Source organism: Meles meles, chromosome 18 (assembly GCF_922984935.1).
Source record: "Meles meles chromosome 18, mMelMel3.1 paternal haplotype, whole genome shotgun sequence".
Taxonomy (NCBI): domain Eukaryota; kingdom Metazoa; phylum Chordata; class Mammalia; order Carnivora; family Mustelidae; genus Meles; species Meles meles.
In genome coordinates this window covers 58101343-58115099 of record NC_060083.1, presented here as the reverse complement: position 1 = coordinate 58115099, position 13757 = coordinate 58101343, and the positions used below count along the sequence as shown (strand labels likewise).

The 13757-nt window shown below is 46.1% G+C and overlaps 1 protein-coding gene across 1 annotated transcript; it reads left to right on the top strand.

The window, feature by feature from the left end:
- The first annotated feature begins 7636 nt into the window (after positions 1-7636).
- On the top strand, positions 7637-13757 carry LOC123928906 (CMRF35-like molecule 1). The gene is made up of 3 exons (XM_045983963.1): positions 7637-7755; positions 10626-10958; positions 13201-13757. The coding sequence occupies exons 1-3, from the start codon at positions 7716-7718 to the stop codon at positions 13377-13379; spliced, it is 552 nt and encodes a 183-aa protein (XP_045839919.1). The 5' UTR covers positions 7637-7715; the 3' UTR covers positions 13380-13757.

The following is a 13757-nucleotide window of genomic DNA, read 5'->3' as shown; positions in this document are numbered from 1 at the left end:
TTCCCAGATTGTGTGAACCTGAAAAACATTTGAGTGAGTTTTTACCTTTCTGAGTATAGAATGCCCAGTGCTTAGGAGTGCTTGACCTCAAACTAACTAAATAGAGCTCTTTTGAAAAAAACTTTTTTAAAAGATTTTATTTGTTTAGTTGACAGACAGATCACAAGTAGGCATAGAGGCAGGTAGAGAGAGGGGGGAAGCAGGCTCTCTGCTGAGCAGAAAGTCAGATGCAGGGCTCGATCCCAGGACCCTGAGATCATGACCTGAGCCGAAGGCAGAGGCTTAACCCACTGAGCCACCCAGGTGCTCCTTGAAAATTATTTTTAACAACACCTCCCATTGGTAGAGGAAATATCTCACATTTACAACATACACACACACACACACACACACACAATACATGGACAAGATGCACATAAAATCTTAATTTTGTTTACACCTATATTTGTGAAGAGGGCATTATAGGCACAATTTGAAAATACTTTCCTCGGTTATTTATTTATTTATTTTCACTAAAAACTTTGTCCTAAGTTTACCTTAATCTCTTTCCCCTCTTTTTCCCTTTCTTTTCAGTATCAGGAGATTGTGGGCTGTGTTCACATTTCAAAAATATCATGAGATTTATGATTTCATGGGACCAAGCATGAAAAAAATAGTTTTTCTTGAGTTTCAGGGTTTATTGGTGTATAAAATTTCCATTAAGAAAATTCAGAACATTTTCCTCCAATATCCTGATTATTTATTTAGTTAGTCACTTCTAAGGATTTTATTTATATCTTTGAGAGAGAGCAAGCAGGAGAGAGAGCAGGAGTAGAGTGAGGCAGAGGGGGAGGGAAAACCAGACTCCCACTGAGCAGAGAGTCCCACACCAGGTTCCATCCCAGGACACCAGGATCATGACCTCAGCGGAAGGCAGACGCTTAACTCATGGGCCACTCAGGTACCCCTTCCCTGATCTTTTATAATATTCAGAAACATTTTGAGAGTAATAGGCAAGGTTTGGGAGTTGAGAGAGCTAGAAGGGAGCTTTAACTTGTTTCTAGAGCTGTAGTCCTCCTTTTGTAGCGATTTCTACAAGAAGGACAGTTGTTTCTCATTCCTCAAAGACCTGATTATAGTCCGCATATCAAGCCACTGCCCCATCTTGTTAACTAAATTGGCTTCTTTAAATCAGGGAGAATTTACCTAAAATGGAAGCCAAAAGATTTCTACCTTTGTGAAGTCTGTCTAAAGCATTTTAACAGAAGCCTTTTTTTCTGGATACACAATATAAGTTTGGCTCTATTACACCTGAATATTGGCCTTCAACTGATCATTTGTGAGAGGACACAGAAGAAGTTTTGGTCATTTTTTCCTCTGTGAAGAGAAGGTTGTAAATCTAGTCAAATAATCTTTGTAATCCCTCTCTAAATTTGGTTGGACCTTCTCAAAGTGGAAGTAAAAAGGCTTTATAACTTAAAAGCCCTGCTGCTGTCCAGAGGACACAATTTTTTTGTGGCAGGGGTCGAGGCTACACCTGTGAACATATTGCATAAGAATTCCTGAGGCTGGCAGGGCCTGAGGACCAAGCCCTGGAAGGTAGGAGCAAAGTGAACCTTGTTGCCAGTCTACGATGCTCTTGTGAAATTCACTTTTTGGCTTTCAGCATTGATAGGAACAACCTGGATGCTTTGAACCTAGAGATCAGTCCAGAGTGATCTCTGTAAATCTTGTAGGGAAAGGGAAGTGAAGACAGGCACATGGGGCCAGTTTAAAAAGGGGAAACACAACAAATGAATAAAGAAAGAGAGAGAGCGAGAGAGCGAGAGAGAGAAACCAGAAACAGACTCTTACTTCAGTGAAGAAGTGAATGCTTCCTAGAGGGGAGGTGGGCGGGAGTCCTGTGGGGCAGGGGAAGGGCATGAAGAGTCCACTTACTGTGATGAGACTGAGTGACGTGTAGAAGTAAAACAAAACAAAACACTACTATAATGTCAGTGAAAAACTCAATGAAACTAAAAGAAACAAGGAAGAGAGGAAGGGGAATTTACACTGCTTGGGAATCCTTATTTTTTTTTTAATTATTTATTCACTTGACAGAGATCACAAGTAAGCAGAGAGGCACGTAGAGAGAGGAAGAAGCAGGCTCCCCGCTGAGCGGAGAGCCCGATGTGGGGCTCGATCCCAGGAGCCTGAGATCATGACCTGAGCTCAAGGCAGAGGCTTAGCCCACTGAGCCACCTAGGTGCCCCGGGAATCCTTATTTTTGTCTTAAAGTTGAACTTCTTCTATCTTGTCAAGGGAGTCCTTAAGGCTAGCAATGATACTAATAGGACAACTGAGAGCCCTTTAGAAAATACACAGTTTTCCAAGATGTAGTTGGTAGTTTAAAGGATCCATCATCTGGCCATTGATGAAGGGGATCGCTTATTAGCAACAAACCAATAAGCCTTTTAGGGACTGAGCCCAGGAAACACGAGTGGTCCAGAGAAAGCATACGGAATGCAGCCTCCATGATCCAGAAGCCCACTCCCCTCTTCTCCTTTACTTACTCCTCTTACTCCTTCTTTACTAAAAAGGCAGAGCCCTTCAGTGCACAGGCAGTGAGGGTGCACAGTGGCAATGGTGTCTTCAGCCTCCCATGAAAGTGGGAGATGTCTCCACTCACAGGCCTCTCCCCTGTGACATCGCCTAAGTGCTCCTGGAATGAGACTTTCCAGCACCAACAAGCAATGAGGGTCGAGACCACAAAGGTTCTCATGGTATTGGAACCTCTCATGACAAACACCTTGAGAATGGCACGACCTGACAGACAGCAAGAGACTTGGATGCCCAGAGTGTTCCACTGGCCTCCAACGTGTACCCCAGTGAGTGCATCCTCTGAATGGTGGAGACCAAAGAGAATATCCTCACAGGTCATAAAGCCAATCTCTTAGTACATAGAAGAAAACCAAAGGAAACATCTACCAGGTTTCTCTAAGTCTTTGGTGTCTTGGAGCCAAAATAACACCAAGGAAGAATGTTCCATGGGGTTGGGGAGAGTGGGTTGTATAGAATATACCTTGCTGAATAGAGATTTTCTTTTTGTTCTTTTTTGAATTTTATTACTTTTTTCCAGTGTTCCAAAATTCATTGTTTGTGCATCACTCCTAGTGCTCCATGCAATACATGCCCTCCCCAATACCCACAACCACGCTCACCCCACTCCCCACCTCCCTCCTCCAAAACCCTCAGTTTATCTCTCAGAGTCCACAGTCTCTCATGGTTTGTCTCCGCCTCTGATAACCCTCAACTCACTTCTTCTCTCCATCTCCCAATGTCCTCCATGGTATTCCTTATGCTCCACAAGTAAGTGAAACCATATGAAAATTGACTTTCTCTGCTTGACTTATTTCACTCAGCATCATCTCTTCCAGTTCTGTCCATGTTGATACAAAAGTTGGGTATTCAACCATTCTGATGGAGGCATAATACTCCATTGTATATATGGACCATATTTTCTTTATCCATTCATCCGTTGAAGGGCATCTTGGTTCTCTCCACAGTTTGGCGACGGTGGCCACTGCTGCCATGATTTTCTTAAAATGTTATGGTTTTCTTAAGGCTGGTGGGTGACTAGTGTCTGTCTATCCCATTCCATGACCATCTCATCCTATCATGGGAATCTTCTTGAGGTGGTGAGTGATCTAACAGGTTTTAAGTGATCTACTTGTGTCCCCGAATTTTGCAACATTGCCTTCCAAGATGTCCCTTTCCAACAGATGACAAACAACAATGACATAGAGCGAGGAAAAGAGAGACCATGTCTGGAATGAAATGCCTCGGTAACCAAAGAGTAGTCAACCAAATTGAACCAAAGGATCACTCAGCCCAAGAAACTAGTTCCACGACTTGCTGATCTAAACTGAGAGGGAGACAAAGGACCCTGATCTCTCTGGTTCTGCCAGCCTGTGCAGATAGAGATTCCAGGAGTCTGACATGGCGAGAAATCTTACCTTCTGCTGTCTCTCTGCCAGATGTCCCAAGAATGTCCCAGATGCAGCAGTGTCGGGGGGGAGCGGTGTCCTGCTAGTTAAAGTAATCTGCTGACTACACCAAGTGTCAGGGAGCAAAAATGTCCCATCGCATACTTGGGTTGTCTGAGTTCCTCTCCCATTCAAAGTCCTTCTAGCTGGATCTAGAATCAAGTCATCATGAGACAGATCAACAGGAGAAAATCAAATTTAATAGCTTAAGTGTGGGGAATCCATGCAGACATGGCAGTCAGATATAATGGGGTACAAAAGTCATCTAGAGTTAAGAGAAAAGGGAAGGGGCTTGGGACTCCAAAGAGGAAAAAAATTCACAGGAAGAAGAATACAAGTAAATGTTTGGTAAACAAAAGTTTCCCCTGCCATGTAGTTGGGTCACTCAGATAAAATTCATCCCTGGAAGTAACTATTATTCTGCAAACATTCTGCCGTTGAGATTCCTCTATGTGGTTAAAGGAGGGGCAAAATTTTCTCTTCATGCCAAAGTCGCCCATCTTCTGGGGCAGGGGGCGGCGGTGGTGGTGTGCGTCTTCAGGCCCTAGACCTCTGTGTTCACTTGTGAAGACTGAGCCTTCTCCTGCCATTAGGGGTCCCAGTGAAACCTGGGGTTTCTGTCTGAGACAAATAATTTATGAAGGGTTCGGGGGCAGGAACTCTGGTCTCCCCTCAAACCTTTCCCTCCCACCCCGTCTTTCTCAAGTTTTACTGAGGTGTAATTTGGTAGAATAAACCGCAACCGCTTATCGTTCACAGTCTGAAACGTTTTTCTTCTTTTCACTACTTCTCAAACTTTACATATAGTTCAGTTTTGGGGTGGTGTTCAGTTCTATGCGTTTCACACACACATCATTTCAGGAAACCACCACTACATACAAAGCAATGCTAGCCCCTCGCCGGAATGGTCTTTAACGAAGACTTCCGTTCCTCTAATGGCAGGCCGACCCGCTGGTGAGGTTAGACTTCAAGTGCTGTTGTGGCTTCTGTGGACTGTGGTTCCCACGTGCTCGCGTTCAGCTTTCTGGAGCTCTGCAGGTGCTCCCCGGAGGGGCCCCCGCGTGCGCCCTCCGGTGGCCAGTTTGTGACCGGGGAAGGTCTTCCCCAAGCTCTTAAAGTGGGTATTCCTTCCAGGGACTGATCAGGTGTGCACAGCTGGGGCGCAAGCCTGGGAGGTCTAGGGTCACTTTCTTCAGGGGCTTCCTCTTGTCCGACTCCCTAAGGCCCAACCTCCCAGCTTTCAGAGCTTCCACCCGCCCCTTCCTGGTCCCTTGGCTGGGAAGCTTGGCAAGCTGAGGCTCTTCTCTCCCCAGTCTGCCGCGTACTTCCTGCGATTGGGGTTTCTTCCAGGACCAAGCAGAAGGAGAACTAAGGGAGAGAAGAGGCAGTGGTGATTTCCCCTCCAGGGTCTGGGACCCTAACTGTTCTGGGCAGCCAGGACTCTCCTCCTTCCGCGTTCCAGCTATCGGCCCCCAGCGGCTGCAGGTGGAATTGCAGCTCCTGTCCCGAGTCTTGCTGGGGACCTGGTGGGAGGGAAAGAAAACATAAACCCCAAGAAAACTCCTGGAATCTGACTCCTCTTCTCTAGGGCTTCTTTTCTCTGCTCATCCTGAGCTCTTAGGGTTCCTGCTGAGGGTGCACTTTCAGGCTCTGAGCCGCAGGGTTCATGCTCAGGCAGGAGGTTAGAGAAGGAAACATGACGAGAAAACTCACAGCTGTGTTGCTCTTATTCTTGGTCTGGTTTCCTTCCCCAATCTCCTGCTCGGGTTCATTTTGCAGAATGCTCGGAGAACTGCTGAAATTAATCTGTCTGGGTTCTTACCTGATGTCAGGGAAAGAGGTTTGTGGCATGTGATGCCATCATTTGACCGGATTTGCAATCCTGCAGTGTAGATTTGCGACGGCAAATACGGGAAACATGGTGAATGGCCACCAATACCGAAATAATTAATTATGCTAGAAGCACACAAAGGACCATTCAGGTAGCTATTTTTTTTTAAAAAGAAGATTTGTTTGATGGTGGGGGGAGAGCTGGAGGAGAGCCAGAGGGAAAGGGAGAGAGAATCCTCAAGGAGGTTGTGGACTGGGGTCAGAGCCAGACTCCTGCTCCATCTCAGGACCCTGAGATCACGACCTGAGCCTAAACCAAGAGTTGGCCCGTTGGCCGACTGAGTCACCAAGGGACCCATTAAGGGAGCTATTTAAAGGATTAAGTAAGCACAGGTGTAATGGCTTGGAGAGATTCATGGTAAAATCTGAAACCTTTTCATCGGAGGGATCAAATTCCACAGAAAGTGCACACATCAGAAGTGCACAGCTCAGTATATTGCAATCAGCACCTAGATCAAGAAACAAACACTCCCATCCTCAGGAGGTTCTTGAACTTCATGAAATATTCGGGGAATCCAAGGCAGCTAGAGAGGATGCTGGAATTTAGAAGATCCCTCAGGCTTGTCCTATGAAAACATAGCTTATAGTTCAAGGAGGAATGGAAGCTTAAAGAATTTGGCACATTCCGACACCCCTGTTCCACACATACTCAGAGCCCTGATCGGCTACGTTCTGGCTCATTCTCCATTACAGTCAGATAACCAACAGCGATCTGTCCTTAAGACATGTTTGGGATATAAAAGAGAAGGACCAAACCACACCAGACCAAACCAACACATGACCACAGCGTGAGGAGAGTTTTGAAAACATCAGCAAGCAGAAAGCAAAAAGGAACTTTTGAACAGAAAATATAATTCCTAAACTAAACATTTCACCCAAAGATTGGAAGAGAGAGCAAAAAAACACAAAACCCAACCAAATCCTCCCAAGAGGTCGAAGTACCTCACAAAAGTGGAAAACGTAAAAGAAAAAAGGAGACAGCAGAATTGTCTCAGAGAGGTTAGGAAAAGGGGACAGAGGACAGAGGGAGGAGAGGACATGTGAAGGATGAGGAGACCCTTGTGGGAAAATCCCTTCGGAGGGCATTAGCATAAGCGGTGTGGGGCTGAGAAGAGGTCTTAGTCCACAGTTAGGGGACATACGCCAACAGCTGGCTGAGGAAGTGCCTAGGGCAGAATGAGGCTGATGGGAAAAGGCCTCACTTCTCTTTCCTTAAGATCTCCCCATGGCACCTCTCTCAGAGGTAATCAGGACCTTGGGGGGAAGCCTAAGAGGAAGGGGTCTGAGGGTCAGGCTCAGGGCTGGACCAGGGTCCAGGAAGAGAGGGGTGGTCTGGGATGCACCCAGGTGGGCTGCGCAGAAAGAGGCTAAAGATGGGGCTGTGTGTCCAACAAGGCTGCATGTAAGCCCTGAGCACTGCGTTCTTGCCCACATGCAAACCCAATGTGTGTCCATCACTTCCTTGGACCCACACTCTGAGGGTCAGGTGTCTGGGCCCTGTTGCACTGTGTGCCCTAGTTGCTGACAGCAGGCTTCCCAGCTCCTCATGCATCCTGGCAAATGCCATTCTGGGCAGTGGGACACTTTGCTCTCCCAGATCATTGAGACAAATCATATCACCATAGGCTCCTAAAGGAGGACACTGTCTTTCTCCTAATTAAATAAATTAGGAAGGAACTGAATAAGAAATTAGGGAAGTAGAGAGAACTCTAAAAGAACGATTAGAGAAATAGAAGGCATTTTGCCTCTGAGCTCAGTTCCAGTCCCTGGAGGGCAGCGGGTATTAGCTGAGCACCGGGTAGGCAACCCAGGAAGCAGGCTATGTGGCTGCTCTTGGTTCTCTTCCTTCCCATCGTCCAAGGTGAGTGGGCTGGGTGCTTCAGGACATAGCACTTGCAGAGCTGGGCGGGAAACACACCGGGTCTGTCCTGGGGGAAATGGCAGGGACTTTAACTCATCCAGACCTTTTCTTATTAAAAAAAATGATTTTTTCCTGATAGGTTCTAAGTTAGGTGTTGGGGAAAGAAAGCAAAAATAAGCAATACAGTGCTTGTTTTTAGGGTACTGTTTGCCATTCCTGGCAGACAGATGGATAGACCCATACTGGATGATGGATGGATGGGCGGGTGGGTGGGTAGATGAGAGACAGACGTAAACTTACACAAATATATACATACATATGTGACGTCAATTCCTGAGGCACGTTGAAGGAGCTCAGAAGCTCAGGCTCCAGCCGAGACCCATTCAGTCAAGGTGGGTTCAGACATCTGGATCATTTAAAGGCCTGTGCAGTGATCTTGACTTGTAGCTAAAGTTGAGACCTTCTCTTCTGAAGAGCTCGAGTAGGGGGAGGAGGACCAGCAGAAAAGCAGGGCGTGACAGGCTCTCTGAAGACTCGTTCAGTCCCGCGCGTCAGGCTGCCCGAGTCTCTGCTCTGGATGACAATGACCAGATGGTTGTCTACTGTCATAAGCACAACCTCTGAGACTTACTGAGTGTTGTCACCAGGAGGGAAGACCAGAGGTTAGAAGGTGTCTGTTTCTGGGCTGGATGTCCAATCCTTGGAGGCAGATTCCTGAGGCTCAGAGAAGACAGGAGCTAGTAAGGTCGGACATCTGACCCCCCAACGCTGTTCCTTCTCATCCTTCAGAATCACGTCGCTTGGGGCAGGATGCAGACAGTGTCTCTCCTGGGAAGGAGGACATCATGGGAAATAAAATGACGCCATTGGCTCATCCATTGACTTCTTCATGATATGTGTAAAAGGAAAACACTCTGAGGGAGAGATAGGCATGTACAACACTTACTGGGAAAACTTGCATGCTACTATTTTCTGGACTTGGAAGTTCATAAAAGAGTTATAAATGCATATGAGTCATAAGAGCAAAATACCAGAGACTGAGGGGGTTGAACTAGAGAAATTTCTTTTCTCACACTTTGAAGGCTGGAGAGTCCAAGATCAAGGTGCAGGCTGGTTTCAGTTCGTGATGAAAGTGCTCTTTCTGGTTTTCAGGCAGCCACCTTCTCACGGTGACCTCCACCTTGTGTTTAGGGAAGGAGAGACAGAGAGAGAGTGAGAAACAGAGACAGAGACACGGAGAAAGAAAGACAGAGAGGCTCTCTGGTGTCTTTTCTCATGAGAGCACTGGTCCCATCCTGAGATCCCCATCATGACCTCCTCTAGCCCTAATGCCCTCCCAAAGGCCCCAGCATCACATCCCATCCTGTTAGAGCTTAGGACGTCAACACAGGAATTGTGGGGCAACACAAACATCCAGTCCTCAACAATATAGGGACAGAATTGATCAAGGGGTGGAGAGCGTAAGCTCATCTGTTGACGGTGATATCACTACCGCCCCTCCTAAGTCCTCTTCTGCATCCCTGAGCAAAACTTGAGAATCACCTTCCCTCCAGTCACCTTCCTTGTATGGGCTGGAGTTTGTCCCTGGAAGCACCTGCCAGAGATTTGGAAGGTGGGAGAGCAGCCTTACTGTCACGGACAGCTGAAGTGTGAAGTGAGAAATCCATAGACAGAACGTAGATTAGTGGTCTTCAGAGGCTTCAGGGAAGAGGGAATGGGGAACAACAAGGGGTACAGGGTTTCTTGGCACATCTTTGTGAATACCCTAAAAAACGCTGAGGTAGACACTTCAAATTCATGATAAGTGCATTATATCTGAATTTGTACAGTCAACAAAAGTAAGTTCTTTGCCTTTCACACACTTTAGTTCTTTTTAGAGAGGAAGAAAATTGTCTCTGTCTTTAACTCAGCAAACTGGGAAAAGAGCCCAAGTGGTAGTCTGGAGGAAAGAAGAGGAATGAAATTATCCACATGAGAAATTAATGATTTAGGAAATAAAAACAGTAACACAAGTTAATCTCAAAACTGGCTTAATGTTAAAAATGTGTAGGAAGAGTAGAAATCGAAGGACGACATCCTGCAGCAGGTGTGATCCACAAAAATCACATAGCACATGCGGTCAGAACCCGTAATTAAAACGGATATGACCATTTAAATTCTAAAGGATACTTTCTAAATGGAGGACTTTAGGCTAACACATACTCCATGGAATAGATCAACTCTCTGGGAAAAAAGAACCAAACCTTTAGAAGAATGTCAAGAATTATCAAAGAACTTGAATAGTCCATATTTAGGGGAAAACAATTTCCAGTAATCAAAGTATTTGTCCCAATCAAGAATTTGCCAGAGAATTTTGTAGATGTTTCTTAGGATTCCAAAGGTACAGAAATTCCTTTGCTCTGTTTATGTGCTGGTCACCAGTGTTTTCAAGTTGAGAGTTTCACACAAAATCCAGATTCCTGGCTACTCTAGAAAAATGAAAACGTCTGAAACCAGAGAGCCCACATCTCGCACGAGGACAATAGGCTGAAGTGGACTGGGACTATGCCTTCGCTGGGGTCATTTGCTTCCAGATGACATGGACCACAGGGAGGGGGAGGGGTGGATTATCGAAAGCTGCCATTGCTCCGTGGGGACATTCTTGTTTCTCTGAGGTGTAGTTGTGCTCTTAGGTGACTTCCGTGGTGTCTTTGACCAGTGGAGTTTTGAAGGACGAAGGTCTGTCTTGTGGAAGGTGTATTCCCTCTTTGACTGTCACTCAACTCATCAGGCCCTTGGGTTTATTGGGGCTACTTGTGAGGCAGGAGGCTGGGGCTCTGCCCTCAAGGGGTAGGGTGTGGTGTGACAAGCACACTGGCTTGTGTTTCCAGGCTCATCTGCCCTCACAGCAGTGTCCAGTGCAGTGAGTGGCCCAGTGCGGGGCTCCCTGACCGTGCAGTGTCGCTATGAACCTGGGTGGGAGACCTACCATAAGTGGTGGTGTCGAGGAGCCAAGTGGAGTGACTGCCATATCCTCGTTCAAACCGACGGATCAGAGCGGGAAACGAAGGGTGACCGAGTGTCCATCAAGGACAACTGGAAATCACGCACATTCACCGTGACCATGGAGGACCTCAGGTGGAACAGTGCAGACACTTACTGGTGTGGGATTGAGAAGTCTGGAACGGACCTTGGGGTCGATGTTAAAGTGACCATTGACCCAGGTAAGAGTGTGCGTGTGTGTGTGGATGTGTCTTCCGGACCTGCTCTGTGATGCTCCCTGAGGTTCCTCTCCAGTGACTTGTGTCACTTGGAGTGAACTGTCACACAAAGTGGTTGAGTCCTGAGTTCTTCTAGGACCCCAAAGTATCCCTTGAGTTGGGAGGGAGAGGGCTTCTCTTTGATGCTCTCATGGCTCCTGCCACCTCCTCTAGGATGGGATCCAGCCTTTCTGGGCAGGTGTTTCTCTGCACAGCCCAGTGCCTGAGTCTATTGTCCATGGAGATCGAAGTGATGGTCCCAGTTACAGTCCTTGGGCCAAAGGGACGTTCTTCCCCAGGATCCAGAGACCCCAATTCTTGCCAATGCTTTCCTGGACCTCTGGTGCTCCCGTGTCCCTGCTCATTCTGGAGTTTGGGACCAGACTTCATAATGGCTATTCCCACCCCCTGTTCCATATTCCAGTCTCAGAGGGAAGAGGTTCAGCACAGTCGGGGTGCTGTGGTTGAGTGCTAAGGTCTAGAAAGGCCTTCCTAGTCAAAGGGCTATTTAAAATCTAACAAATGCCTTTGTCTGCATCTGTGAAATGATCACATGATTTTTCTCCTTGACTCTATCAACGTGGTGTATTATACTTACTGATTTTCTCATGTTCAGACAATTTTGCATTCTTGGGATAAACCCAACTTGGTAATGGTGTATCATCTTGCTTACATCTCTGGATTCAGTTTGCTGATTTTGTGTTGCAGACTTTGAGATTTACATTGGAGACTGATTTTGTTGTCTCTAACTTTTCTTTTTTGCAGTGCCCTTGTCAGATTTTGTCACCAAGAGTATGCTAGTTTCATTAAATGGATTAGGGACTGCGTCTTCCTTTTCTATGTCCTGGAATTTTTTGTTTAGGATGGACACTGTTACTTCCTTAAATATTTAGCAAATATCCAACAGGAAGCTCTAAGGGTCTGGAGGTTCCTTTGGGAGATGTTTCATTCACTCATTCATTCACTTATTTATTCTAAGTAAGCTCCACACCCAGTGTTCACTCGCTCTGCCCACCGAGACAGCCAGGGGCTCCTTGGAGAGGTTTTTAATAATGGATTTGATTCTTTGAAATAGCTGCAAGATGATTCAAGTTTCTGTTTCTTTTTGTGAATATCTTTTAGGATATCACATTATTATTTTTTATTTTGTTTCATTGTAACATTATTCATTGTTTTTGCACCACACCCAGTGCTCCATGCAATACATGCCCTCCCTATTACCCACTACCTGATTCCCCAACTTCCCACCCCCCCGTCCCTTCAAAACCCTCAGGTTGTTTTTCAGAGTCCATAGTCTCTCATGGTTCAGCTCCCCTTCCAATTTCCCTCAACTCCCTTCTCCTCTCCATCTCCCCATGTCCTCCATGTTCTTTGTTATGCTCCACAAATAAGTGAGACCATATGATAATTGACTCTCTCTGCTTGACTTACTTCACTCAGCATAATCTCTTCCAGTCCCGTTCATGTTGCTACACAAGTTGGGTATTCATCTTTTCTGATGGAGGCATAATACTCCATCGTGTATATGGACCACATCTTCCTTACCCATTCGTCCATTGAAGGGCATCTTGGTTCTTTCCACAGTTTGGCGACTGTGGCCATTGCTGCTCTAAACATTGGGGTACAGATGGCCCTTCTTTTCACTACATCTGTATCTTTGGGGTAAATGCCCAGTAGGATATCACATTATTTTTGCCAGAAATTGGTTTACTCCCCCTAAAGTTTCAAATTTATTGGCATAGTTGTTTAGATATCCTTTTTTTTAAAAAAAAGATTTTATTTATTTATTTGACAGACAGAGATCACAAGTAGGCAGAAAGGCAGGCAGAGAAGAGGGGGAAGCAGGCTCCTTGCCAAGCAGAAAGCTCGATGCAAGGCTCCATGCCAGGACCCTGGGATCATGACCTGAGAAGAGGCTTTAACCCACTGAGCCACCCAGGCACCCCTAGATATCCTTTTATTATCCTATCCTCTTATTGCCTTTCCTTCTTTTTACTATACCTAGGATATTGTGTGATGTACCTGTTTTCATTCTTGGTATTGATTATTCTGACCTCTCCTTTCATCACAAGTATCCTGCAAGGATTTTGCTTTGTTTAAAAGCCCATTGTTGGGTTTTTTGATCTTCTCTATTTTATATTTGCTCTCTAATTCATTAACTTTTTCTTTTCTTCATCGTTTCCTTTCTTCTACTTCCATCTGCAAGTGATCACGCAGTGTAACTACAGCCCGGGTTGGGAGACCTTCGTGAAGTCATGGTGTCCGGACACGGATTTGAGTAGCTGCCGCATCCTTGTTCAAACCACTAGATCTGAGCTGAGGAAGAACCAGCTGTCCATTGATAAGAAGAAGCGCACATTCTCCATGGCCAGTTGGGGCGAGTGAAACAAGTTTTGAGAACAATCAGCTGTTGTTCTGATGAGTTGCTGCCCAGGCATTTTATAGTAGGGCAACCCTGCTCACCCCCGAAATCTAGAATTCAGCTAAGGCTCTAATCTTAGAATTCCTCCATAAGTTCCTGTTTTGCTTTCCTTGAGGCACATTTTGAAATAAGCACTTGGAGTTGAGCCCATGAAAAATCAGTGACCTCTGTCCCGACCACGGTGTAAGTAAGAGGACCTGCCACCCTGCTCTGGGGCTCCTGCTCGCTCGTGGTCTGGGATGGAGGACTGCCCTTCCCAGGCTCACTGGGCACCTCTCCCCTACAGTTGTAAGCAATAAACATTGTGACTCTCCTTCCTTTGTGTGGTTGTATTGAAACTG

Bases quoted from the DNA above. Each gene is read 5' to 3' on its own strand.
- LOC123928906 (XM_045983963.1), top strand. From the start codon at position 7,716: ATGTGGCTGCTCTTGGTTCTCTTCCTTCCCATCGTCCAAG. The intron at 7,756-10,625 runs GTGAGTGGGCTG...TTGTGTTTCCAG, and splicing joins CTTCCTTCCCATCGTCCAAG to GCTCATCTGCCCTCACAGCA. The intron at 10,959-13,200 runs GTAAGAGTGTGC...TCCATCTGCAAG, and splicing joins TAAAGTGACCATTGACCCAG to TGATCACGCAGTGTAACTAC.